This window comes from Brugia malayi (assembly GCF_000002995.4).
Source record: "Brugia malayi strain FR3 genome assembly, contig: Bm_v4_Chr2_contig_001, whole genome shotgun sequence".
NCBI lineage: Eukaryota > Metazoa > Nematoda > Chromadorea > Rhabditida > Onchocercidae > Brugia > Brugia malayi.
In genome coordinates, this window is record NW_025062476.1 from 10,155,701 (window position 1) to 10,183,356 (window position 27,656).

At 29.6% G+C, this 27,656-nt stretch overlaps 5 protein-coding genes across 6 annotated transcripts; 3 read left to right on the forward strand and 2 right to left on the reverse strand.

Moving 5' to 3' along the window:
* Nucleotides 1-246: 246 nt before the first annotated feature.
* Bma-marc-5 (membrane-associated RING-CH protein III, putative) lies at nt 247-5,347 on the forward strand (the record flags this gene model as incomplete). Its single annotated transcript, XM_043079130.1, has 7 exons — nt 247-291; nt 1,838-1,912; nt 2,200-2,266; nt 3,379-3,572; nt 3,847-4,035; nt 4,250-4,339; nt 5,198-5,347. The coding sequence occupies 7 exons, from the start codon at nt 247-249 to the stop codon at nt 5,345-5,347; spliced, it is 810 nt and encodes a 269-aa protein (XP_042935064.1).
* On the reverse strand, nt 3,948-4,521 carry Bm13093 (Uncharacterized protein; the record flags this gene model as incomplete). The annotated part of the gene is made up of 3 exons (XM_043079131.1): nt 3,948-4,005; nt 4,243-4,321; nt 4,494-4,521. The coding sequence occupies 3 exons, from the start codon at nt 4,519-4,521 to the stop codon at nt 3,948-3,950; spliced, it is 165 nt and encodes a 54-aa protein (XP_042935065.1).
* A 5,886-nt stretch (nt 5,348-11,233) lies between the features above and the next one.
* Nucleotides 11,234-11,512, forward strand: Bm9800 (Uncharacterized protein; the record flags this gene model as incomplete). Its single annotated transcript, XM_001900761.1, has 1 exon — nt 11,234-11,512. The coding sequence occupies one exon, from the start codon at nt 11,234-11,236 to the stop codon at nt 11,510-11,512; it is 279 nt and encodes a 92-aa protein (XP_001900796.1).
* A 4,034-nt stretch (nt 11,513-15,546) lies between these two features.
* On the forward strand, nt 15,547-20,970 carry Bma-ras-1 (T-cell receptor beta chain ANA 11, putative; the record flags this gene model as incomplete). 2 transcript variants are annotated; one of them, XM_001900759.1, is made up of 6 exons in its annotated part: nt 15,547-15,660; nt 16,473-16,560; nt 17,617-17,719; nt 19,820-19,928; nt 20,547-20,665; nt 20,874-20,970. In XM_001900759.1, the coding sequence occupies 6 exons, from the start codon at nt 15,547-15,549 to the stop codon at nt 20,968-20,970; spliced, it is 630 nt and encodes a 209-aa protein (XP_001900794.1). The 2 variants fall into 2 exon arrangements, with proteins under 2 accessions (XP_001900794.1, XP_042935066.1); XM_043079132.1 differs by lacking the exon at nt 15,547-15,660 and having other exon boundaries at nt 16,485-16,560.
* Nucleotides 20,971-22,672: 1,702 nt separating this feature from the next.
* Bm9798 (Uncharacterized protein) lies at nt 22,673-27,435 on the reverse strand (the record flags this gene model as incomplete). The annotated part of the gene is made up of 10 exons (XM_043079133.1): nt 22,673-22,828; nt 23,044-23,137; nt 23,451-23,614; nt 23,929-24,003; nt 24,391-24,465; nt 24,789-24,948; nt 25,425-25,602; nt 25,952-26,022; nt 26,908-27,007; nt 27,381-27,435. 10 exons carry the CDS (start codon nt 27,433-27,435, stop codon nt 22,673-22,675), a joined length of 1,128 nt encoding a protein of 375 aa, XP_042935067.1.
* Nucleotides 27,436-27,656: the final 221 nt, after the last annotated feature.

Sequence of the window (27,656 nt, forward strand, 5' to 3'; positions counted from 1 at the left end):
GCTTTTTTGTTACTTTGCTTTATACTATACAATTTACATCAACCATAAATAACTAAGTACCTTTAAATGTGTTATTAAACGTGGAATATTGATTAGTTCCCTTTTAAGCTTTACAAATTTGTAAAACATTCAAAACTTCTGCTTATCACTTAATGATAAACTATGACCATTTTCTTATCAATGGTCTGCCTTTGAATAAATTTCAGTTTGTGCCTTAAAAATAATTGTTTGACTGAAAAGAAAGCAATGTACAATGCATCAGGATCTTCAGGATTTACCGGTGGAAAAGGAGTAAGTATTTCCGAATCTGTTATCATAAATTATACCAAATGTCAATTAATATATTTGTTACCGAACATTTTCCACTTAAGTTTAAAATGATTGATAAATTTATCTCTCAACGAACAATGTTTCCAGACATGAATTCCCGGTATGCATTTTAAATACTATAAATTATGTACACAAATTAGAAACAGTGCAACTAAAAAATTGAAATTGAATTAAACATTTGAAAGAGCTAAATCAGTAGTGGCATAGACTCATAAAAAAATGAAATAACTTTTAAGAATCTGGGGAAAAATATCACTTATATTATGCAAAATTGATTTCTCATCCAAGCTGAGCCTTTAAAATGATGACACATTCTATTTCCCTTATTTGACCTTTAATAAAATCATTTTTGATGACTAATATAATTATTTAAGGTATTTTTTACTAACCTCTATGGTTTAGAACTATCCGTTAGATTGATTACGAATTAAATATCTGAAAAATTTTCACTGATAGTTCTTTAGGTCATCTTTCTGTCAAAAATCATTTAATTATTTAGTTTTAGTTATCGTTGAAATTTACTGTTCACGTTTGTGTCGAGAAGATTTCTCGTTTTTTTTTTTTTTTTTTTTTTCATTTTTGATATAAAAAAGTTGATTAAAGCCTAGTTTTTTGCTCTTAATCCACTTTTCCGGAACATAAAATACGATAAAAAAGCTAGAGCTAACTGATAAAATTCCTTCAAACGAATGTTCCTTCATATTTTCCTTTTGTTATTCGAAGAAAAAAATTGCAAAAGACATTTTAGTCAGATTTTAGTAAAACTTTAAACTTAAATAGTGTATTCAATACGAAGGAAAGTCATCAGATCTAAATGACAAAACCAAATTTTGATTAAAAAAAATTGTTCTCCAATAGCATAATTTCATTTCACGAAAAACAAAAAAAAAAAAAAAAAAAAGAAAAAACGAGAAAAAAAAAAACCAAAAAAAGCAATGAAATACATCAGTGGTGAAATTTCGGGAAGCAATTCAGAGAAAGAAATGTGATTACTCTTCCAAAATAATTTTTTATGTTTGGTTGCCTCATCTGAACGAAATCTAACGACTGCTTGATAAAGTGCTAAAATAATAGTCTGACGATGAACTGAAAATGTATTTCCAATAAAATGAAATGAGAAATTGATGGGTCAATAACACAACTAAAAAGTTGAACGAATGATAAAAATATTTGTCGTAACAATTAATGATACAATTTCTTATATATTTCTATTGCAATGAAATTGTGAAATTTTTAATTAATTTAATAAGTCTATAAGTTCTATCAAGGATAGCCTATGATTAGTTGATGAAAAGAAAAATTTCTTCTGCCACTTTCATTTCTTTTTCTAATAAAACTTTTGAAATCTAAATTGCTGTGTGAACTGTTATTTAGTTTTATTCGCTGAAAATCAAAATCAAAGTACTAATTAAATTGCTTATGCAAGTTAAGTTTAAATGATGATTTTTCTTTTTTTTTTCTTCTAAAAGAAAAAAGTCTGTTCCTATTCTTTTATTATCAAATTTAGCGACGACCTACTGCTTCAAACTCTGATTATGCAGTATCATCCGGACAGTTGCAATCTCGTTATGTGGTACGTAAGGTATGTATTCTTAGAGTTTTTGCTTTGAATAGCATTTTGTTAAAATTTCTCGCCAACAAATTTAATCGGTATGTTTCAAAATTTGAAAATTTTCCAGTTTTTTCATTGAATTTGGCTCAAATCAAGGGATCAAAAGTGAAATAAAATGAAGGAAGATCGTTTAAGCGGTGGGTATTTATAAGATCATTTGTATTTAAGATATTAAGACACAGTTCATTTCACTAAAATTATTTCAAAAATTATTTTCCAACCTTTCATTGTTGATTTAAAATTTGTTTCCAATTTAGATTTCCGGCATGCTCGGTGGCCTACATGAAATTGGTGAGACTAGTAAAAGCAATGAAAATTTTAAAGGTATGATGAAGTCCATGACTATCATAATATTAGAATCATAAAAGCATTTCTCACATTTCTTCAAATAATATTGTAATTTCAGCTGCGATTTGCTAAATGAGCCTTTTGAGCTTCAACATTTTTTAACTTAAGACAATAGTTGAAGGAGAAAAGTACAAATGCATTAGTAAAGACTTTCTTTGTAAGATAAAATTTTGCTCACTTTTCTTTGCTTTTCTTTACTCCCTACTTACTTCTACTACAGTAAATGAACGTATTAAAAGAGTAATAATTATAATTATAAGCTTTCAAATGTTTTGGTCATTTCTTAGTTTAGATAGTCTGAAAGTCATAAATGTACCTACTTAGAACATCTGTGCAACAACTACCGCATACTTCGTCGCCTTGAGTTATCTAAATGTATTATTATTCGTCATATAAACATTTAGTTTCATTTTCTTGTCGATCTTTCCAGTAATAGCAAGCATGAATCTATTAATCATTATCAAGCTTAATTTTTAATGAGTTGTAAGCTGCAATTAGGACATCAAACAATTGAACAATTGTCACACACACACACACATACTTTACAACTCAAATTAAATTCAGGAATTTTTCCTGCAAGTGCAAATTGGAATTTCAGAGAAAGAAAGCAAGAATTTCTGCATTTAGTTGTAACAAGCAGTGAAAAATGACCCATTTGAGAACTAAAAAATTTAGGCTTTAAAGTTTAATGATGAATGATGCATGGGATATCATCGATCAAGCGAGATCCTTGGGTGCAAGTCGAGGAACGTTATAACATCTGTTTCCTTCGTTAAAATCCCAATATTATCAATCTTCATAGCAATAGCAAATAATTTATAAATGGAAAAACAGCAAATGTTATTTCAACAGTAAAAGTATCAAAGTATAAAGAAACTTTTCATTACAATAACACAAATTATATCATTTTGTGTAATCTTAGATTCCAGAATAGTGCGGGAAAAATTATTACATTCAATTAAAAGTAATAATTAATGGTATAAAATTTTTTTGTGCTTTGAGATTTCCTGAATTTGGAATTATACATTTCATTGACAGTCTTAACAATATATCGGACTTCATTTTCAGCTATTCAGAATATTTTTCAGATTTAGCAAGGAAAGGATGCTATGATGGTCGAAGGTTTAGTGATGACTGTCATTATTCGTTGTGTGTTAGAACGTTGGACCGGAATGAAGTGCAATGCAATGGGTGTAGTCATGTATCTGACAATGGAGCATTTTGTGAGATATGCACTGCATATTCATTGGTTAATGGTACTCACCTGAAATTTGCCGATCAGGTTAGTATGAAATATTAATTAAGGGAATATTCTGAGAGATAATCTATAGCAAAATAATCTATTTTTTAATTAATTAAGAATAATCTATAGCGAGCTTTAACTGTTGTCATTGAAATTTCAATTATAATTAATCTATGAATGCTTTTGTGCAATTTTGGTGAATTTTTGAGATTTGCATAAATTTGATGAATCAATCAATTCTCTCTCTTTTTCAGTAAAAGTTTTGTAATATTGATGAAACTGTTGTTCAATAATGAAATAAAAAGAATTTCAGGTGGCGCTTTTTGATTCGGGTACACTTCATTCGCTTACAGTAACAGATTGCAGTATACTTTCACCGAATGAAACGGTAATCGAGAAATTTTGTCGAATATGTCACAGTTTTGGTAGTTCTGAGGATCCGCTCATTTCCCCGTGTCGTTGTACCGGTTCCCTGAAGTACGTCCATATATCATGTCTCCTAGTAAGTTTCTACCAATTACTTTAAATGTGGAAATTTCAATGAAAATTTGCATAATTGCTATGGAACAATTTCTAAAATGTATGTTCATTGCGTTAGCACCTCGTCTCTTTCCTTTTTTCATCGCATAGGTTTAATTACAATCAAATATTATTATTTTTGTCACGAATTTGGTTTAATAGTTCAAAATCGATTCAAAACAAAACATACTGTTCAGCACTGGTTGACAATTTGCGCTCATAAATTGAAGCGTCCAGCAATATGTGAACTTTGTCTTTACAAATACCGCCTACGAAATATCATTGATGTAAGTCAGTATCAATCATTTAAAATACTGAAGTCATTTAAAATCTACTTTCTTTTCTTCATTTCAATAATAAAACAAGTGCGTATATCAACCACTCGAATTGTCATCGCACCATTCATAGCTTTACAGAATCACAAAAAAGTATAGCAAAAACTTTCAGTGGCAAAATTTACGTTTACCATCGATTTCAAGATATGATTTACGTTATCTGATAGTGTTTATCATAGCTGCAACGCTAATGTTCCTAACTTCAATTACATCACTGATTTGTTTTTGCATTGAAAAGAATTTAGAAAGAAACAATAATACGATGCAGGACAATCCGTTCGTTTTCTCTTTTTCTTTTCATAATTTTTTTTTTTTTTTCTAAGAAAAATTGCAAAAATAAAAAATATTGAAATCAATAATTAGAAAAATCTATATTTTCATAGTGTGTGCTATTGTAGGAAACAAAATAAAGTCTCTTTAAGCTTAAGTTTATTAGACATAAAATATACTTTAAAATTCCTTTAAGTCCAATATTTATGATTAAATTTCAGTGAAATAATTACGAAAGGAAATGATGGCAAGTGGGAAACTTTATTCAACTCATACACTTTTCTTCCTGCATTTCTCTTCTTGCTATCACTTTTTGTTGCAATATATACTCATTTTAAGGCTAATTATTCTATCTACTATTTTGATTACTTCTAACTATCTAGAATTAATTACTGTAATTACTGAATTACTCTAAACTAGTGTTGTTCGAATTACTTGAATAGCTTATGAATAATTACTTGAGTACTACAGTAAAAAGTTTGTGGATATAAAAAGATTATTCGAATTTTATAAATTTTTCAAAGTTTATTTTTTTTTCAGACAAACACTAGTTTAATAAGATATTTATATCGTTTGTGGATTAATAATCAAAATTGGATAATAGAAGAATATCGACCAAGCCGTGATCAACGTTACTGTCATAAAATGGAAGAACTTCGAAGACGGTTGAATGGTAACATATTTAATTGATCGTAATTAATTTAGCTGAAATATATTGTTGGCAATATTTCCACAGTAATGATAATAGATAATCTTAATAATGACACATAAAAGATTTTGATAAATTTTAAATGCGTTCTTCTGTTCTACTTTCTTTTTTTATATTTATTTCAAATTAGCATTTCTATGCTAGCATATATTAGCCTAATTTTCTTTCTTTTTTTTTTTTATTTCATCAAAACATTCATTCATTTATTCCCATCACTCTCACAGCACCAATCTTTCCTCAACTTTCTGTTCTTTTTAACTCGTCCTGTTGCTGCTTCCTTCCATTGACCTTCCCATGTTGTTCATACAACAAGGGAAAAGGGTTTTTGACATTGATTAAGTGTTAAGTGATAGAGTATCAGTGATATATTCGCTTCTTCTCAACAAATATGTGTTCTGCTTTCTTTGAAATGCGGTACTGTTAAAACGCACCTATTTCATAATAATGACGATTATGTAGTGATAATGTAATGATATGATAATAAAATAACAGTAGTGATCATACACTACTACTACTACTAATAATAATAATGATAATAATAACAATCGGTTTAATACAATGTAGGATTTAATGAAATGCCCTTATCATAATACAATATCTATACTAAGAAGAATTAGGTTAATCCGAAACGAGAAGGGCAGAAAGAAAAAGGTCGCACTCTCTTCATTCTGTTTATATAAGTGTGGTAGGGTTGAAAGTAGGAGAACGGATCAAATTTTATATTTAATGAAAAATGTATCACTCAGTTCATTTGAAACTTTTTTAAAAATACATATGCAATTAGATGATAAAAAAATACGATAGAAGCCAGACAGGTTGGAATAAACATGAAAATGGTACTAAATCATCACATCGGATCTTCTTTACCTTACTTACCGCATGTCTTTTTGATTTGAGCAAATTCACTTATCCAATTTTATTAAAGTATCATCATTTTAAGAATTTATTTTGTTGATGTTTAGCAAATTAAACTTATCTTTTTTATTGATATTTTTTTCGACCTTACGTGTTTATCCTCTTTCATTGTTTTTGATTGGAAAGCACTGCTGATTCATTGAGACATTTTGTAGAAATATTTAACACATTTTTTTTTCCAGTCTTGAAGCACATAAATCTCTTCAACTAAATTAGTTAGCATTGATAGAGTATTTCCTGACCTTTATGCGATTTATGGATTTTTAGGGCAAGGAAGTTAAACGATGAATACTTTTATAGTGTGTCTTTTTAGAAAATGACCATCTGAGCCCAATCTATTAGAATCCTCATAATGGCCTTAACTTTGGTCATTTAATCTTATTTAGTGATAGCACCAATAAATTAACGAAATACTGACTGATTAAAAATAATACAATATTTACGACTTCGAAAATTACATTTTTACATGATGATGTTTAAATTTTAAGAAATATATAAACTATCACAAAAGATCATAAAAAAAGTAATGATTAAATGTAAGAAATAGCTATAATTAATGAATTTTCAAATTCGTATTACTGAATGAATTCACTGAAATGTGAATTAATCTGAAAACTTTTAAAATCTTTTGAGAAATTTTTAAACATTTTAAATAATAATTTTACCCACTCATACATAAAAACAGAATCTTGGAAAAATTATTAGAAAATATAGAAGTAATTTTGGATAAGATAATATTAAATAAAAATGAAAAGATATGCAGATGTTGCTGTTGTTGTCATAGTCATTCATGTTTACTTCATATCAATGATGATTTATTGCGATTTAGTTACAGCAGAAGGAAATATAGGTACACCTACCTATGACATATCCCATATTGCGTCATTATCCATTAAATGAAGGAAGAAGCTGCGCATTTCCATAATGTCTCATCTCAATTTGAGGAAGCAAAAAATTGTTCAATATGTTCTGACAAATAATTTTTATATGGAAAAATTAAAATGGAAAAAGACAAGAATTTTTGTATCTTTTAGAAATATATAATATTCAAGAAGAGATTTGTTGATTGCTTTTTAATAGTTTTTGCTTTGCTTTTATTTTTTGTTTTCTTCATGAAAAAGTTGTGCTTACATCTTTGAAATTTATTGAAGTAGTGGGAAACTGAGATTAAAGATGGCTAATATCAATCATTTGAATGTTAGAAGTTAGACGTTAAATAGGTTTAGACTACTTCTAAGCACTAAAAAGCGACTAAGCTGGGACATTTGAATAATTTTATAGCATTTCGACATTTCAAAGTCTTTTCTTGTTTTGCATGAAAAAAAATTGGTTGAGACTAAAGGAAATTTTAAAAGGTGGAGAGAGAGAGAGAGAGGAGAAATGAACAGAAAAAGAAAGAAAGATTAGAGTGCACTCTGTGTACAGCAAGATATTAGCTGCAAAACAAAAATGACCCCCACTGTAATCCTTTCAAGAAATAATTGGGAGGGAAGGGTAAATGTATGGTCTAGCAGAATTCAAGCTAACAAAATCAAAGGAAGCGACCACTAATCAAAACTTTATTTATTTTCTTTTTATGTAACAAAATTATCTCATCTCTTTTCCCTCCAAAAAAAGAAACTAATTATTTGTGAATAGATAGATAAAGGAAAGAATCTTCCCAAAGTGAAGTAAGTCTTATCATATCATTGAGATAATTAGCATTCTAAAAGCATGTCTATCCAATTTTGACAATCTTTTAGTTGTGAAAGTGTGGCTCATTCGTCTTCCTTCTTTCATTCATCCATCAATCATAAAATAATTCATTGTTATAAGAAAAAAAAGCGCATTTGGTTCATCACATTTTCACCAGATGTGTCTTCTTCATAAATCGCTTTGTCTACTCCATCGAAAAGATACGAAGTGAATACCTTATATGCATTTTCAATTCATATATTATTTTCTAGTCATATTCATTTCCAACAATGGTCAAAACTTATAAATTAAAAAATACGTCTATTTCTGAAGATAACAAGGAAAGGATTTTTCTTCGAATTTTCCTAGTGATTATTATTTGTTACTTTTACTTCTGTGTCTAATTTAAGTCTTCGCTTCATCAAAAAAAATTTTTTTGCATATTTCATTTTCTGCAAATATTCATGCTTTCTCATTCTCTCTTCATATCTTTTTGTTTCGTTGATGGCTGATATTGTGAAATTTATATTTACACTAAAAATCCTTCTCTCATATCAAAAAAAAGAAAAGTGAAAGAATTAGATCGAACAGATAGATATGTAATCGATGCTTTCAGCTTCAATAATTAGAATAGATGAGGTAATTTGAACAATTGAATATGATTAGATGATTTCAAGTTGACTGTGAAAACGAAATAGTTATTCACAAATAATTTTCCTGAACAAGAAATGACAGAAACTAGACAATATAAACCTAAAACACTAATTAAAAGCATTTACGGATAATGTAAGATTCATTTGTAATGCATCCTTTCACCAAAGAACTTGAAACAATCTTTTATCTGTTTCGATTATTTCTTCTCACTTTTTTCTCCAGGCTTTTCACTTAAAATCTTAAAAAATATTTTTTCGTTTCTTTGATATTGTAAACAGTAGTGTAGAGCTTTTTGAAAGGAAGGAATAAAATTAGTGTATTATTGGATTGGTCACTTTTCTTTTCAATTTATTTTCATTCAAAACAAAGCAAATTCTTTGTTCATTTTCTATCCAATTGATTTCATTGTGTTTTTTCCCACTTTGATTTCATTGTGTTTTTTCCCACTTTGATTTCATTGTGTTTTTTCCCACTTTCCACTTACTTTTCTTTTTAAGTATCTCTCATAAATTTCAACTTTTCAAAAGTACCTCATTTATCTATCTACTTTGGTTCTATAAGACTTATCTAGTGTAAAATATTCATCTTCAAATTATACTAATAACTTTAAATATTTTTTTTCCAAAAGTGATTAATGTATTTTTACACATGTCTAATTAGAACTGAAAGAACTCGTTTTCTTTCTATAGTTAAGGATTTAGAAGAATGAAGAAGAAAGATGAATTACAGATGACCAACTTCCAGACCTAATTAATAATTAATTAATGCACCAAGTCTAAAATAATGCTATTAGATAGACCACAACAGCATCACTCTAAAGTAGCTTGAAATTCTGAGTGTAAACAGTCTAAGTTGAGAAATGCTTGTCGTTTTAAATGATTATTTATTTGTTTATTGTTATAGAGCTTATCCAAATTGGCGAAATTCAGATTGCTTCCTTGCACTTTGCATAATATTATGTGGTACTTCTCACTGAATAATTCAATAAAGTTCCATTCCAAATGCTGCAAATGAAGCTCATTTCGCAAAAATTTAAATTGCTTACCGAATTTTTAGATTGCTTATCCGACTGAATAAGTGCACTGAAGTGTATTCTTTATAAATCCTTCTAGAAGCAGTCTCTCTATCTCCTGCTCTCTCTCTCTCTCTTTCCCTCCATTTCACTTCCTAAAACCGTAATAAGCTTCCGTTTTCAAGCAACTCCCATTTCTAAAATTACTCCATCTATATTAAAAGAGTGAATAAATTAAGGTAGCAGTACTCTCTCCAAAAGAAAACACAGTTTTCAATTTCATCCAATAAATTACATGCGAACGAGAATTCGACAATTTGCCGGATAAATCGGAGTAAACTGAAACGGCGAGAAAACATCAGTAAAAGTAATGTAATGATTAAACTGATTTATACTATGACGATTTGTCATAAAAAGCTTATCACTATCGACCATAATTGAGTTCGAAAGACAGTTTGAACCGATCAAAAATGATTGCTCCCTGATTATATTTAATTTGCAATAAAATAAGTGTGGGACGTAGAGACCATAATTTTTTTTTCTTTTGGTTTTCATTTTAATAACACCTTAGAGAGTGCGATAAATTTTCAATTTCTTTGTTCTATTTGGGACTTTCCTTCTAGCGCCTAGTCTCTTCATCTTTAAGGTTTCATTCGTGAAATTTGGGATTAAATTTAGAAAAATAATTGATTAATTTCATACGGTAAAGAATTTTCAATTTCACTCATTACAAAAAAAAAAAAAAAAAAGAACTTTTTATTCACAGTCTGTGTTCGTCTGTTTTGTTGATGTGTCTTCATTGTGATGAATTTCGTCTTCAATGTTTCTCTAATTAGTTATGAATGGATGGATTTTACAATCAAACTAAAAGGTAAACAGGAAGCATTTTAAAAGTGTTTGCGCTAAAATTGAAAACATTCTACAACACTTACCAAGCTGAATTTATTCATCCTTATAATGATATTTCCTGAAAGTAATCAAATTCCTGTCCAAATGTGAGTAATAAATCTTTTTGCAGAGAGCCAAAATGTCTTCCTTAGATGCTTATTATCTATTTCTTATTGAATCGTAAACTAACTTTATTACTACTAACCTATTATATACATATCGGTATAAATTTCATTTTGTCAAGTCCACAAGTAATTGTACGTTTCAATTTTTTCCAAAAAATACACCATCAGTTTGTTACGTAACAATTTTTCCATCTTTCAAACACACATTTAATATCATCAACGTTAGTCTTATTCAATTTTTGAGAGATATTTATCATTTTGTATATCAATATTCTTACTATTTTGACCTTTGAATGCTTTATTATGAAATCTGAATTATCACCCAATACTAGTTAGGATCACTTTTATGTTACAATATATTATCTTAAAATACACTCAAAAAAAGTTAAAATGAAGAAAAAGAATTTCTTATTATTTATTTCACAGATATTCCTTTCTTGTCTTTTACTGAAACTTAAATTATGTAATATAAATTTAAAATTAAATAAATTAGTAGCTTGGAGAGAAAAAAAGATTAGGCATTAATGATTAAGACTTCACTTAAAAAATTTGTTGAACTTTGCTGCAGCTATAAAAAAAAGTGATTGATGGTTAGAACGATGTCGATGGTATTTTTTCCAGATGAAGTTACACAGAATTATGGAACTGAAGGAGGAGCATCCGGAGAAGTAGTATGTTCGAGAGGAGGAGCAAAAGGAAGAAAAGCCGGGAATTCGACACCGTCACCGAGAGATGTCTTGCTGCGATCGTCATCACTGCTGTCGTCACCTGCCGGATTCAATTCGGCGATCGTTCAAGGCACCAGCATCGATACTATCACTAGCACAGTTCCCAGATACATCATATCAGCAACTGTCGCAACTCCTGCCACTGTTTGAATCTTTCTTGCTTTTGAAGTACAAGGAAACATTAAGTCAATAGAACTTTAATTTCAGGACAAATAAGAGAAAATATTTTAAAAACTAGAAAATTTTATGGCATTTTTAAACAAAATCTCACGCCCATTATGCATCAGTGATTATTTACAATTTTTAAGAAAAGCAATAAATTTATTAAAAATCGAAAATGTTGAGCAGTTCATACTTCATTCCCTAAATAATTCTTTACGACATGCTGCATTTTAACCTTTCTGTAAAGATTCGATAAATAAATCTTGAAATTTTCATTAAGTTTTGCTTGTCGTATACATTTCATCACTAATAAATAATCACCGAAAGGACAATGAGAGAAAAAATAAGAAATTAACTTCAAAACAAGAAAACCTCAAGCCATTTTTTCTTTTGCAACTGCCAAAATTGCATTACAAAAGAGCATTTTACCCTTCTAATTGCATTTTACCCTTCTAGTAAGCATCCCCAAAAGCAATTAATTCTTATTATTGCTAATTTTTGACTGTTGCTATTAATTCATTATTATTATTATTGCTATTATTATTACTATTACCATTATTATTATAATTATAATGATAATTATTACTACTGCCATTGCGCTATTATTATTTCCATGACTGCTACCACTATACTCTGATACTAAATATTGTTTACATATTGCGTGTGCTGTGACATTATATTATCATCGATTTTCTTCACCTTCTTTTTTTGCTCGAAAATGGTAGTTTTTCGATGAATTCATGATGCTATACCGAAATGAAAACAAAATGCTTTTATGAAGCTAAAACTGCTGGAATTTAGAGAATCTTCTCATGAATAAGTTCATCTTTAGAGAGAATCTTTCATGAATAAATTCATCTTTAACTTATTATCCACAGTGATTGAATCGTTATCGATTACAGCTTTTATTATCAACAAATCGCTTAACTATTTATTATTGACAATTGTTTTTCTTGTAGCCAATCATAAAAGAACATAATGTTGATGAATTAATGCTTAATATTTAAAAATAGTGAATTTCTGGGTGCTTGTAAATTAATAATGTACTGATACCATATGGTTTTCAAGTATTTAAGCATTCCTTAGAGATTATCCGATAGTCATAATATTTTGAATATAATTAATGTTCTTGAATTTCCATACATTATGAAGAAACTAGATATCCTGATGAGAATTAATCAATGGGATTGTTTTTTAAGCTTAAAATTTGTTTGTAAAAGTTCCCGGGGGATTCCCTACTTTTTATCGCTTCCATTATTTCATCGTCGCAAAAATTCGTTGTCGTTGTAAATTTTTATGGTTGCATCAATGATAGTGAAGAACAGGTATTTTAAATTATTTGAAGTACACCGTAGAAAAATGGTTCAGAGGATTTACGTGATCTGTCATGTAGCATTTTTGCCAATTCCAGAAATTTAACTTTCCATTTGTTTGCATTTTTTTGTTCATCGATTTTTCCCTTCTTGCAACATTTCATAGGTCAAATTTGATAGATCTGTCAATGTACGGAACGTCGTTGCATCGAATTACATTTACATTAGAGCTTTTAGAATATAAATTTTAATTGCGATGTGAGAAAAGGTAATCTCGGGTTTCATCAATTATTTACACCATATTAAGTGATTTTTAGTTCTTGCAAACGAATAATCTGTTGTGGCAGATGAAAGAATAATCCTTGTTGAAGTTAGTGATCGATAATGAAATTTCGAATCTGAATTTTTCAGGTTAAATTAAATTGCCAGAAAAAAAATTAAATTTTTGGATGAAATCGTTTACATTCGAGAAGTCGCATAGGGAATATTTAACAATTTCCGGAAGTGATATGCGGAATCAAAAAGGTAAAAGTAAAGTATTTAGAAAGAAAAAGACTGCTTATAACAATCAGTGATCTTTTCGAAGTAACACTTATGGGAGTGTATGTTTGGTGGCAATAGTAAACGATTACAGTTGTGTCTCCGAAATATTCCTTTAAATGTAAGCTATAATCTTTGCTATAAAATGGTAAAAGAAAAGTGAGGAAGGCGCTTCTTGCCTTTGTCATTTACGCCCAAATAGCATTTAGCATTAATGCATCAGTAGCACATTTTTTTGTAGACAAATAAGCAAACAAATAATTAGTGTGATGCGAGAATGTAAACAACCATCAATAATTTGAACAGTAAGTTAATTGGTTGGTGTAATTTGACGACGGTCCACATTTTTCAACTGCTAATGTGTGAACATATCACAATGGGAATTAAATTAGGTGTTGGAATGAGCCATTGTAACACTACTAGTTAAGTAAACAATTCTATATGTGAATATTGATTTGGTAATTAAGTAAGCAAGCAATATGGTATTAATTAGCACAGTAAATTTATTTTGTCCATATAAAATATCTAAATTCGGTGAAGATATATATATATATATATATGTATGTATTTATTATCGTTGTCCTTATTTACTTAATAATATATAACTTCTAATCACTGCAACATTCTTACAATGAATAATTATTATTTTCTACATGTCAAATTAATACTAATGAGAGCCGAGATTATAAACTGTTTATTTCGACTGTTTAGCATTTTCAAATTGTGCCATATCAGACTTTTGTTCCCTTTCTATCATAATAGCATATTGATAAGGAAAGACTTGAAGAGTGCAAGAAAGAAGACTTAAGGCACTTTTTAAGGCATTCTTGCATGGCAGCCAATATATGAAATATAGAATGACAGATAAGAAAAACTTGCAAAAATAAATAGGCCTTTATGCTCTAAATTTTTGTGTGATTCCTTTAAAAACACACATTAAATGAGACAGACAGACAGACAGACAGACAAACACACACACACACACACACACACACACACACACACACACACACACACACACACACACACACACACACACACACACACACACACACACACACACACAGACACACACACACACACACACACACACACACACACACACACACACACACACACACACACACAGACAGACAGACAGACAGACAGACACACACACACACACACACACACACACACACAACATGCCAACAATCAGACCGGTGCACTCATATATTCAGAACAATAAGGTGTGCGCGCACACACGTACACACACATACGAACACGTATGCACACACACACACACACACACGGACACGTACACAGACACACACAACATGCCAACAAACAGACCGGTGCACTCATATACTCAGAACAATAAGTGCACACACACACACACATATATATAGCACGGGATGACTGGAAAGGCGTAGTATATACCACCCAGCTCTACTTCTCCTTTTCATTTCGATCGAGCATACACATTTCAGAATAGTCGGTGTGAACCCCGGGAGGTGCTGCCACGAGGTGAGGTGTCTCCCTGCCATTCACAGCTATTTACTTATGCTGTTTGAACTTGCCCTGCCCAGATTTTCTACTGTAAAATTGTCATTCTCGTAACAGAAGTCTTCCATTGATGTAGTGTGCCTGTAGTAAAGTAGCTCACTTCCAACTTCGACTGTAGGGAGAGAAGCGGGTGAACCACTTCCCACTGATCTTATGGCATAATCTAGGATATGATCTATTGGTTATTTTTGAATCGAAGTGATCTATTTGAGTAATTTGATAAGTTAGATCCGTTCAATCTGTCTTCCTTATTTGAAGAAAATCACATCGATTATTGCTCAATAATGCTATTTTTGAAAGAGAATTTAATTCTTTGAAATTTGTTGAATAAAATTTTTGTTGCAAAATATTTTTAATTTTGTGTCAAAATTTCTATGCAAGTTTTCAATATATTTGAGAAAGGAAAGAGCTGCGTCATTTTGGTTCAATGTCATTTTCATATCACTTCATTGATCTTTCCCCTACCTTATTAGTCAACAAGTTTAAATTTAAAATCTTATTGTTGAAAACTTCTACTGGTCATGCATTATTAATAAATATGATACTGCTTTTAAGTGTAATATTTGCGCCAGTTTGAAGGAGTTTAAAACTTCGCACCCTAATAAAAGCGATCTTTAATGTTCGATGTCCTCCGGAGGCGGTGGACGTTGGAAGCAGCAGTCACCTCCGGTTCTTCGACTAGTCGTTGTCGGCGGTGGCGGTGTTGGCAAATCCGCTTTAACCATCCAGTTTGTACAGGTGTGTAATTGTTGCTGCTATGAATATAAATTAGAAATTATCATGAAAGGTACAGAAGATTTCTTTCAGGGAGTGATCTAATGATTTGTCAAAATCTCTTCTAAATTTCATTTACTATACGATTCAGCATATATTTTCAGTTCATTGTTTTTTCAAAAATTTAAAAAGTTTAACTTTCCATCAGTTCTGTTCTTGCCTAATAAAGACAACGTTTTAGTATAATTTCATTACGTAATCTATCCTTTCTATTGGCTTATCAATTTATCATCAGTGTGCTTTTCTTCTTTCATTTATTCTTACGAAAATTAGTCATTTGAGAGTTTATTCTTTTTGTGCAAAATGAATAAAATGAAGAATTTAATTTTTTTTTAATATACTATTTTTTGTTAACAAAGAATTTTTAACATATTACAAAATTTAAATGTGCATTTCATACTCCAACTTATATTTTACATTAATGTAGTTTTATGAATTCATCACTGGTGCCTTACTACTAACTAGTAATGAATTTTGATAAGTTCTGATAAGTGATAAGTTAGAGTGATAGGAAGAGCATTTGGTACACTTGTCATTGCTTTCTTCTAATGCAAAAATATCAAAACGGAAGTTAAAATTTGGCGATTAAAAAGGAAAATAGGAGAAAAAATTCTGTTACTTAGTTGAATAACTTTTTCTTTTTTATCATTATTATCATTTATATTGATAAACGGAAAAAAAGCTTTCGATAGCTTTAGAAAGCTTTATTTAAAATCTTCATGATATTATCGTTAACTATTTTTGTTAATTAATGCTTACGTGTGGATGAATTTCAGAGACATTTTGTAATGGATTACGATCCAACAATTGAGGATTCTTATACCAAACAATGCTTTGTCGATGATGATGTCTGCAAATTAGAAGGTCATTTTTTAGTTTTTTTCAAATTTTAGAAATATTTTAATCGGGTATGAAACGAGTTATTGAAATAGATTTCTTCATTCTCTTTCCCTTCCCCTTTTCCTCTTTTTCTTTCCGCAAATGTTTTTCCTGTTTTTCTTTTTTTACATTCACTGTTCTAAACTCCAGAATTGCATTTTTTTTTTTTTTTTTTTTAAAAAGAAACTCCTATTGATCTCTGTTGTCCTAAAAATTTCAAAATCTTATGAAAACAAGTTTTCGACTAGCGAAAATTTCAATTAAAGTGAAATTTAAGAAGAAAAATCGCGTAATTATTGTAATATACTGCTTAATAAAAAATTTCATATTCAAATTCCTAAGATAATCGATATAGTCATATTTAGCTCAAAAGGCAATTAATTTAGAAATTTGAGAATGTGAATCCTTTGAGTGGAAAAATTTGAAAATAATCAAATAATATTAAATTCCCAGTGCTTCTGTCAATAGCGCTCAATCCTTGAAATAATTCTGAATCAATTATTTGTTTGATATTAAAGGAAATTAATTGAAGATTTTGTATTTAATTTCTTTTTTAAATTTTTAATAATTAATTTATTGTATTCATTTGATTGTTCCTTTTCGTACAAAATCATGCAACAACTGGATTATTTCGTCTATTCATCATCTACTCAAGGAATCAATAAGTAATAAAAATTGATGTAATTTGAAATACCTTTCTTTTTATATCTTAAAATTTTGTTATATATTTTCCTGAGCAATGGAAAATATTTAGTTTGTTGGTCGGTAACACACTTAGATACAAAAAAAAAAAAAAAATGAAAAGAAATCAATATAATATGTTATCAAGGGAAGATGGCAATTTCAATCATTTCTTTCTGGAATCAATCAGGCACAAGTCTTCAACTAGAAAAGATTAACTCCCTTATGACTAAAAATTTATTACCAAATTGAAGCACAAAATCAATATATTGGAAGGGTAAATTTTCAAATGAATTGCATTGTTAGCTTGTGAATATTAATTTAAATTCAAATTTCTACAGCTATCGATTAACATTGCAGTGCTGGATACGGCTGGCCAAGAGGAATTCAGCACAATGCGAGAACAATATTTACGTTCAGGCAATGGGTTCCTACTGGTTTTCTCTGTAACTGATCGAAATAGGTTGTTATTTCTGTTTTCCCTAGTAATTTAGGAATGAATTACGGAAATTATTTAGAAATGAAAGTAAGCATAGTTAATTTAGGAAAGTTTATTTTAGCAAACAAGAATCAATAATAATTAGTTAAGTGCAAGTTTAATTAAATATTGATGTTTTCCAGTTTCACATTGATAATCTGATTAAAATAAATAGATTATTATGGACCATCAAATAGATGTATATATGATATTTAGTCATATTTGTCTAGCTGTTATCATATTAAGAAGGGAATAATCATGGTAGTGATAATAGTGATAATTTCTATAATTTCAACAAGTTAGCTTCATTCTTTGCTAAAAACTAAAGCAAATAGCGAGCTAAATAATAGAAATGGAAAATAAAAAAAAAATTTTTTTCTTATGAGATTGATGAATGCCTTATTTATTGAGTCTAGAAACAAATTGAAATTTGTTTTAATGAATAGTAGAAATGAAGATGGGATATTAATAAAGCTGAGACTATTGTTTCATTTGTTGTTATAATAATTACTGAGAGTATAGTTACGGCAGCTTAGGTGACATACGTAGCATTGGTGACAGTAGTGAGAACAATGATGATAAAGTGATAAGGGATAATGTTACTGTGATTGATATTTGTGTGATTATTTATACTTTCAAATGTTTATTTGTCCTTATCTCTATCAGTTGCATCATAATGATTTGCATTTCTGTAATCAAAATAATTGCTAACAAATAGTTATACAATGGAACTAAATATAGATAGCATTTTATCAGACTGTTCAAATTTGTTTTGCTTGTCTAATTGATTCATTAAATTTCAATTTCTGGTAGTAGAGCAAATCCAGTCGGCTACTTTTTATTACGACAATTTTTTAAATGTTAGAAATAGACGAATGGTATGATCAACAAAGTAAACGAACAGCTAAACATATTGATAAATTGTACAAACAGAATAAAAATTTTTCTATTAGAATTTTGAAAAGACAAGGTAAAAAGTAGAACGACGACGAGTCATAGCTGATACATTTCTCGGGAAATTTGTTAAAATGTTTGCATTTGATATGATTCGTATAATAAAAGAAGCCATTTGTTAAAAAGAAAACATGCTAAGAAATGTTTTTTCTGTTTAAATCAAAATTTAAAACCTTTTTATCATATGAATATCAATGAAACATTAAACGGTTTCCAAAATAAGCTATAATATGTGATCAGAGAGAATAAAGGAATTTTAAATATTATTTAATTAAATTTCTCTTATATCTTTATGTTTCTCAATATTTTCTGTAATAAACTTCCAAAACATGTACTTAAAATATCTGATGCATCATCGTAATTATAATATAATAATGCTATTAGTGTGCTGATAGCGATAACAATAGTGATGGAATCATTAAGGGCAACAAAAAAATATTTTTTTTGAAATTTTCTTTAGCTCACTAAGTCATTCCTCTTCCGTTTCTCGTAAGTGTTCTCTTTCACAGTCATTAATTACGGAGCAATTAAAAGCCCTCTGAAGTATTTTTTATTAGAGTGATTTAATGATATTGAGAAAGCAGAATGAAAGTAATAACAAAAGAAGATGAATTCTTACATAAGTCGCTTGAAGAAATGTGTGAAAATCTTTCAAAATTATAAATTTTAAATCCGTCAAAACTCATTTTTCTTTTGATTTTCATTATTACCTTCTCAATCCTTTCATTTATAAACTTTTATTTATTTATTTTTTCCTTTTTTAAGATATTTTGCACTTGTTAATTACAAAACTTTAGTTTTACGATTCACTATTAAAAATAGGAAGACAAATATCCTATAAGAAATATTTGTCATCGTTAATGATAGTTTAACATAAATAGTGTAAGTAAGTTAACTCCCGAACTATGACGTTGATTAAGGTCAGTTGGTTCTAGTTGTTTTAAATTTATATTAACTGTTTTAAATTAATTAAATTAATCTTAAATTAATTGTAACTTTTCAAACATAAAAAAGACATGAAGAAATAGTTACATTATTATCTCCTCACATAATTATTATCTTTGTTTTCCACTTTTATTAGAATTTTTTAAAAATGAGAAACTTCGAATTTGACTAATGTTTTCTTTATAGCTTTGAAGAAGCTATCCGGTTATATAAATTGATACTTCGGGTGAAAGATCGGGATGAATTCCCGATAATACTTGTTGGCAATAAAGCTGATCTCGACAGTGATAGGCTTGTAAGTATTCCTTCCTTTATCTCTTTACTCAAAATAACTTCAAATATAACTAATGTTTATTTTAACAATTAAATGTTTTATTCATCTGATCGGTGATCGGTGATAGTTTATCAAATGCTTGATGCTTGTGTGAATGAAGGACGTTAACAATTAGTGAAGCTATAAATTTGTCCCATTTTCTATGTCGTAAAATTAAATTATTTGGATGGAAAAGGGGACGATAAAGACTCCCCTGAGGGTGATACTTTAATCTGATACATGAAATTTAAGATTACAGAGAACAATGATTGATAAAATTTGAGTGTTGAAAATTGTGGCTGGTAATATGGGTCGGCAGTTTACGATGATTTCGTATCTTTATCTTTCTCCTTTATCACGCCGTTCATTTTTCACATTCTTCTTGATAACTGATATACTATCAATTCGTGATGAAGTAATAGAGCGATATGAAAGGGGAAACATCAGATTATCTTTGTTATTCTTTCATTAATTATTACTTATGGAAATTGAGAGTCAGTCAAATTATCATTTGAAATCATAACTCTTTTATGATTATCTTAAATCATAACTCTTTTTTAATTTATAATTTTTTTTTTCATAGTTTAGCAAGGTTTTAAGATTTCACGACAAGAAGCAGAAGAATTGGCGAGGAGATTACGAGTACCATATGTGGAATGTTCCGCGAAACATCGAATGAATGTCGATGAATCGTTTCATAATTTAGTACGCTTGATACGGTTCGCTCATTCATATGAAAGAGTCATTTGACTAATTTCTTATCACTAATTAGCTATCAGTTTAATTGATGTAGTTGACGAATGTGACATGATGGAAATTTCAGAATGTAAAATATAAACCTGCTTAAGCATTTAAGTATCATTACTTAATCAGTCGTTTGAGCAGATCTATTGCTTCTAATTATATTCCCAACAACTTTCTCTACAGAAGCTTTCAACAACAAGAACGACAATCATCGGATGGAGTTGACTTAATCCCATCAAAATCAAACTCAAAAAGAAAGCGTTACTGTCGTATACAGTAATCTCATCATACCGTATCGCGTTCCTACATCTACTCCCTTTTCCTCAGGAAACTTCAATTCTCTCATCAACTGTGATGTCATTTGCAGTGTTTTTTCTCCTTTTTTATTCATATTACTTCTTATTGTGCATATAACTGATCAATTTGTTACTTGTATTTTGATTGTCATGCTTTGTTTAACATGTGATTGTCATGTTTTGTTTTCTTATATATATATTTTTTTAGTTCCGGTTTTCTCTTGAATTTCTTTTTGGATTTAATAGCTTCATCAGAGACAATAAAGCATCGAAGCTTACATTACCTTAAAGGAAATCAAAATTCTTTCTGATAGTTTCAACTCTACTCCTTGTCAATTAGTTGTACCACAGACAAATGTAAATGCTTTTCTAAAAGGATAAAAGGTTCTAAACTTGTAGCATTATAATATCAAATTCATTTCTTGCTATATTATTTGGTAGTATTCTATGAAATGATTTATTGTGTTGGATAGGAATTTAGCATTTAATTTAAAAATTTTGAAAAGAGTAAAGTTTAAAGAGCTGAAGGAATCGACTTAACGACTAATCATTGGCAATAGCTGAAACTTTTGACTGCATATCTGACAATATTACTGTTGTTTTGTGGTTGATGATGTGGAATTACTGTCTCTTTTATTACATAAAAAAATTTGTTTAATGTGTTTAAAAAAGAATGAATCTATTTCAGACGAAAGAATTTGGATGTGACTAATGTTCATATCAATAAAGGTTACCAATTCTGCTAAAATTATTTTCAGGTTCTGCGAGTTTGGCACAGGATGCAATGTGAAACATAATTTGTGTTATATAATTAGAATTTGGGTAAGGGGTATTGTTAGAGTGGAATTCAATATGTCGGCAAACAGATATTTTGAATTATGTTCAGTAATATTAAAAAAAAATAAATTCCACATTTAGCTAATGAGAAAAAAAATAAATTGAAATAATTTGGACAAATATTTAACGAAACTGAAAAATCTGAATCGAATGAAAAAATCCAGAAAAGATGCCGAAGGTGTATTACAAAACAAAGTGAAATTGGCATGAGAGAAGTGAGGTTTATTAATATTTCTCGTATCAAAAAGCACTGAAATTACAGAATCATAAGTTTTATTAATAAATTAACACACAAGTTAATTAAGTGATAAGAACCTGAATTTAGGTTTCAATGGCAATGCTAACAACAATATTATAAGAAAAAAATATCGAGCAGTGTTCATTCTTAAATTATTACGGCAGAAATATAATCACAAAATGCATGGCACAACGATTGAGAGTCGCGTGGCGAAAAAATGAATGTAAGATTGATGAGAGTTAGCAAATAAGTGATAAATGCAATTCTTAATTATGAAATTTCAGCAGTTTTCAATAATGAATGGCTTTCATTAAAAACATACCAAATTATGTTTAGAGAATAAAATTTTTCATTTAGTAGTAATATTTCATTATATTTAAAAGCCGAAAAAAGGATGTATGGAATAAAGATGATGAAAGTTAATGAAATAAATGAGTATGTCAGTTTTCAGTTATCTATAATTTATGAATGAAATGTTTATGAATTATTGGTTTCAAAGTTTTCATCAACATGCAATAATGATGATTATTAATTATTACGACAAAATTAAATAGCACAAAATATTAAATTGAGCAGATTTGTATATAGCATTTTTGTACGTATGAGAGAGATCATGCAAATATTTTAGCTGGAGTTCCACGTGCAACTTGAATAACGTGATCGGCAACATTACCTCGTAATGTCCAGGCCAGTGATCGTAATGAAATTCCACGTTCACAAATCGTTCGTGGCACATTAACTGGTACCACGGTTTTTCGCGTATTCACCTGGAATAATTCATGATTGCAAAGATAAAAGAGTTAAAAATGAAAGTTAGCATTTATGAAATACGGAAATTATTGCATCTTTTCTACACATTTTAGGATTTATTTAATAAGTGACACCATTAGGAGACACCGTTCGAAATATTTTACATTTCAGGAATGTTCAATAAATATCCTGAAAACTCTGCAATGAAATGAAAGTTGAAAGCTCAAAATACCTCAATCATATGTATGATAATTTTATCCATCATTGTTGAATGTCCTCTCTTCCAATTCCCTGGATCATTCCCAAACACAGGCACGTATAAAAATCTATAAGTACTTCTTATCAATATTAAATGTTGGTTTCAGAAGATTAGCTAGAATTCTATGGAATAAATTACATTTAGATATCAATCAAAGAAGGGAAATCTTGAGTTTTCAAGAATTATTCAATATAACTGGAAATTTTATAAAAATACTGTGAATGTTACTGACAGTTCTTTGATTCATTCTCTTCGAAGTCTTTATTGCAGTAATTAGGATTTGATCATTAATTATTTCTAATTGATCTGATATCACCTTAATGTCTAATCCAGGTGCATTACATAGTTATTTATTATCTTCGTATGAAACAAATCATTACTTATCAGTAGCTAATATGGCAGTGTACATGCCACAATTTCCTCTTCTGTCCTTATCCAAATATGCTGGCAGATCAATTAACATCACTTCATCACGGAATTTTTTAAACAATTCAGCGTCCAAATAAGCCCTCATATCTTTATCCAACGTTGGTATTACCAATATCTAAAATAGTTTATTATAATACTAAAGTAAAAAAAAAAATCCCAATGATGCCTATTTCTAAACTTAATAATAAAGAAATATTAATAGCTACAGTGATGCATAAATTACAATTAAGAACAGCAACTTAACAAATTTCATTCCTGTGATGTACAACGAAAACTCTCGATAACATCTAACAAATTTCATATTTCGTTGAGATTAATTCTGATTTCTGCGACATTTTTTTCATTAACCTCGATTTCAAGACCAAATTTTACTTCGAACTTTAAAATTACTGAAATGAAAGAGTTGTACTGTCTAAAAAAAGTTTTGACCTGATCATCAATGAAAGACATAACGTCATCCAGTCGTAACTGTGTCGTATTCATTGGATTATCCACAATGGTCACCTATACTGATAATAGATTTGCTTTTATCAAATCAAGTCAAGGTAATGAATAGGAAGGAATATTGGAATGAAGAAAGTGTTACAAATATCATAACAGGTATCAATAATTACAAAGAAATTTAGAAAAAGAAATGAAAGAAAAGAAATCCAATTTTACACTCCGTCTATTCAATAAATTTCGTAAAAATTATGAGAGAGAAATATCTTTAAAATGACTTTTGATACTTGCATTTCAATAGTTGAAGAAATAAATGGCTGAAATTATATATGTGTATATATCCTGAAACTGATGAATGCCGTGAAATGCACGTGATGCCGAACAGGAATTTCAAACTTAACAATATCAAATCAAAATTCTCGTAAGATAATTTAATTAAAAGACAAATACCTTCCTGAAAGCGTTGAAGAGCTTAATCATAATAGCCCATTCTGGTACTTTTCCTTGATTTTCATCCAGTACTCTCTATAAACGAGAAAATATTTCCGACAAATGCATATGTGTTAGTAATTCTGAACCATTTCAAGTGACATTTACAATGTTTGATTACAGCAGGAAGCGATCAAAATATTTTAAGTATTTTCAGGAGTTGTTTAAAATCCCAAAGAAAAATAAATTTATTCACTGGTCATTTTCAACTTCGAAAACCCCTGCAATTTTCTAACTGAATTATAAATTCTGGATTAAACCTCATGGATAAATGAAAGTTTACGTAACAATAAAATTACTGGCACAGATATTGCAAATCTTTTCATTACAAAGCAGTAGTTCCAAAATTCATTACAGACCTTATCAATGATAGCTCTGTTGATACCGTTATCGACAACGTGCTGTGCGGAAAGTATCAGTTCTAATTCTTTCTTATCAACGCGTATTTTATAATCCTCAATGAATCGCTTAATACTTTCATCGATTTGTCTTGCGGCAATCGTTGCAAAATTAGGAGGCCTCGAATTGATTTCGTTTTACAAATAATTCCTATCACTTATTTCAAAGTATAGATTATAAATGCTCTTTAATCTTTACGCTTCTTTGACGCATTTTTTATTTCAATAATTGTGAATTTCTCCGATTCAAATAGGAAAGCAATCATTTTAGAACCAGTCTTCGAATTAAATCCATCAAGTCCGCTTCATTGGTAAATATATTATCATAACATTTTGTATTTTAGGCCAAAGAAAAAAAAAAAAACAAAACCATGTTCTGATTAACATACTGTAGAGTTAGGCTTTTAAAGTCATTGACCTCTACTAGTAATGTTTTCAAGCCCCACTTGAAGTTGTTAAGCATATTTTTTACATTAAGCATGTCTTATAGGTGAATTTAATCTTTTTAATGAAATTGAATTTTCCGAAAATGCTTCGAGAAAGAAAGAAGAGAAAGGGAAAAAAATCGTATCAAAAACAAAAAGAAAAAAAATTCACCTATAAGAAAATTTCACAAGTTGTCGTACACCAAATGGTGCAAAATCTCTGATGTTAATATCATAGACGGATGCCTGAATCAAAGCATCTAATGGTAAACGTGATTTCACGGACGGACTTCTTCCATCCAAATATGGTAATGTATGCTTATCAGCAAGTATTACCACATTATCATGTTCTGCAAAAAAAGGTCAAAACTTAATTGAAATTTAACTAGAACTAAAAAAAAACACACATACACACAAACATACAAACACTTAAAATTTTACAATTTCTGAATAACTTAAAATTGAATTTTTTTCCATATAAGTGTTCGAAACTGGAAAAAACAAGTTTTAGTATCCCGAACTTTATGCCAAAAATTCTAAATGATTTAAAAGTATCTTTTTGCTGTCAAAGGTATCACTCACCTTCGTCCTAAGTTCTAGATCCTATCAGTGGAAAAAAACATATCATCTTCCCAAGTAACATAACAAAATTGTTGTAACTATCATTTTTTAAATAAGAATTTCATCCAAATTCATTACCGTGTATTGTTTTTGCAAATTCGATCTGGAATGCAATAATTGTCTCAAATAAATCGTGATAATTGTCATCCCTAAAAAGCAAGATATTTAATTCTATGTAATTATAAAAACTGCAAGTTAAAAGCAACAAATTTCTTAGCAATAATTTGCAGTTGAACAATTTGAGCATTTAAATAAAACACAAAAGTTTAAATTAGCACGAAAAAAACCTTCCCGCAAAAAAATTTTATTATAACACTTTCAGACTTTTAGACTCATCAAAATCCTTACTACTAATCAGCAATTTTTTAAAGTTTTTTTTTTGACACGATCTCTGGCCCCTTTTCAGTTGTTCGGGAAAAGAGAATTAACGATACAATTAGATATCACACAAAACTGGTTCCAGCAATGTACAGATAAATGATCAATCTCACATCCATCAATCTGTCACGGTCAACTGTCCAGAAATGGAACTACTGGAATGGAATGACCATATCTTGACATAATCATTAAATATTATTGAAGTTAGAAAGAGTTAAAAGAACTGACTCGCTAGTCAGCGGTCCAGATTTAGTCCAAACATTTCATATCAACAACAAGATTGACATGACCTGCCATGTTGTTTGAAAGATAGCAGCAAGGGTCGTAGGTTAGAAGAAATAGAAGTATTAGATGGCAGTAAGACTCATAAAACTAAGTCTATTTTTAAGACTAACTTGCTAATGTATTTGATAAAACAACAAATAATTAACTTGTAGAAACTTTAAATTTTTGAGAATATTATTTAGAAATTTATATTGTATATGTAATTAATGAAAAAAAAAAACTCATAAAGGATGATAAGCAACAATAAAACATCTTAATTTAATTCTGTTTATTAACTTAATTTAATTAGGACGAGTTCTTAGCTTCACATACCAACTTAGGTTAGGCCCAAGAATATTTGTTCAAGCCTGGATAAAGTCATGATAACAAACCATATGGATGGTGCTGATAACACAATAAGCGCTCGGTCAGGTTTATGGACGTTGAAGAATTCCGCTTGTATCCGTTGAGTAAGCAGTAAAAGTAAAGCACCTATAATGTATACCGTACAATGGTACCACTGTTGGTGACAAGTATAGTAGAACATTGCCAGATAAGAGGAAGGTAGTGGATGCGGTGTCGTTTATCAGTAACTGGATCGTTATCAGCACATTTTTATATCCCAACTGTGGGTAATGATTCCTTTTCCCATATTTCTACCATATTGCTGCTATTGCTGTTGCGTTTTGTTGTTAACGAGAGAAATGGGCGGATAATGAATTGGTGGTAAGGCGGAAGGTTCAAAATCCGCAAAAGTGGAGTTCACGCATAAATTCATCGTCAATCGTCATTGTTGCTGTTGTTTCCTTGATTTTCGTGGATAATTAGGTTGTAATCACGGCTTCTTAGTTGCGCCTGAACGCACCAATTCGTCGTATTCCGAAAAACAGGATTTTATGCCCTCCGGGAAGTAAAAGCATGTTTTGCACACAGACACGGACATAGATGTGCACTACTACCGCTATCAGTACTGTTACTACTACTATTACTACTGCTACTACAAGTACTGCTACTATTACTACAACTACAACTACTACTAACTACCCAGCACCAGTAGGTCAAACAACAGCAATTCAAAATATCCTAAAATTTTCTGGATTTTTGGAGCGAAAAAAAACCAGTTTTACAAGGAAAAGAAATC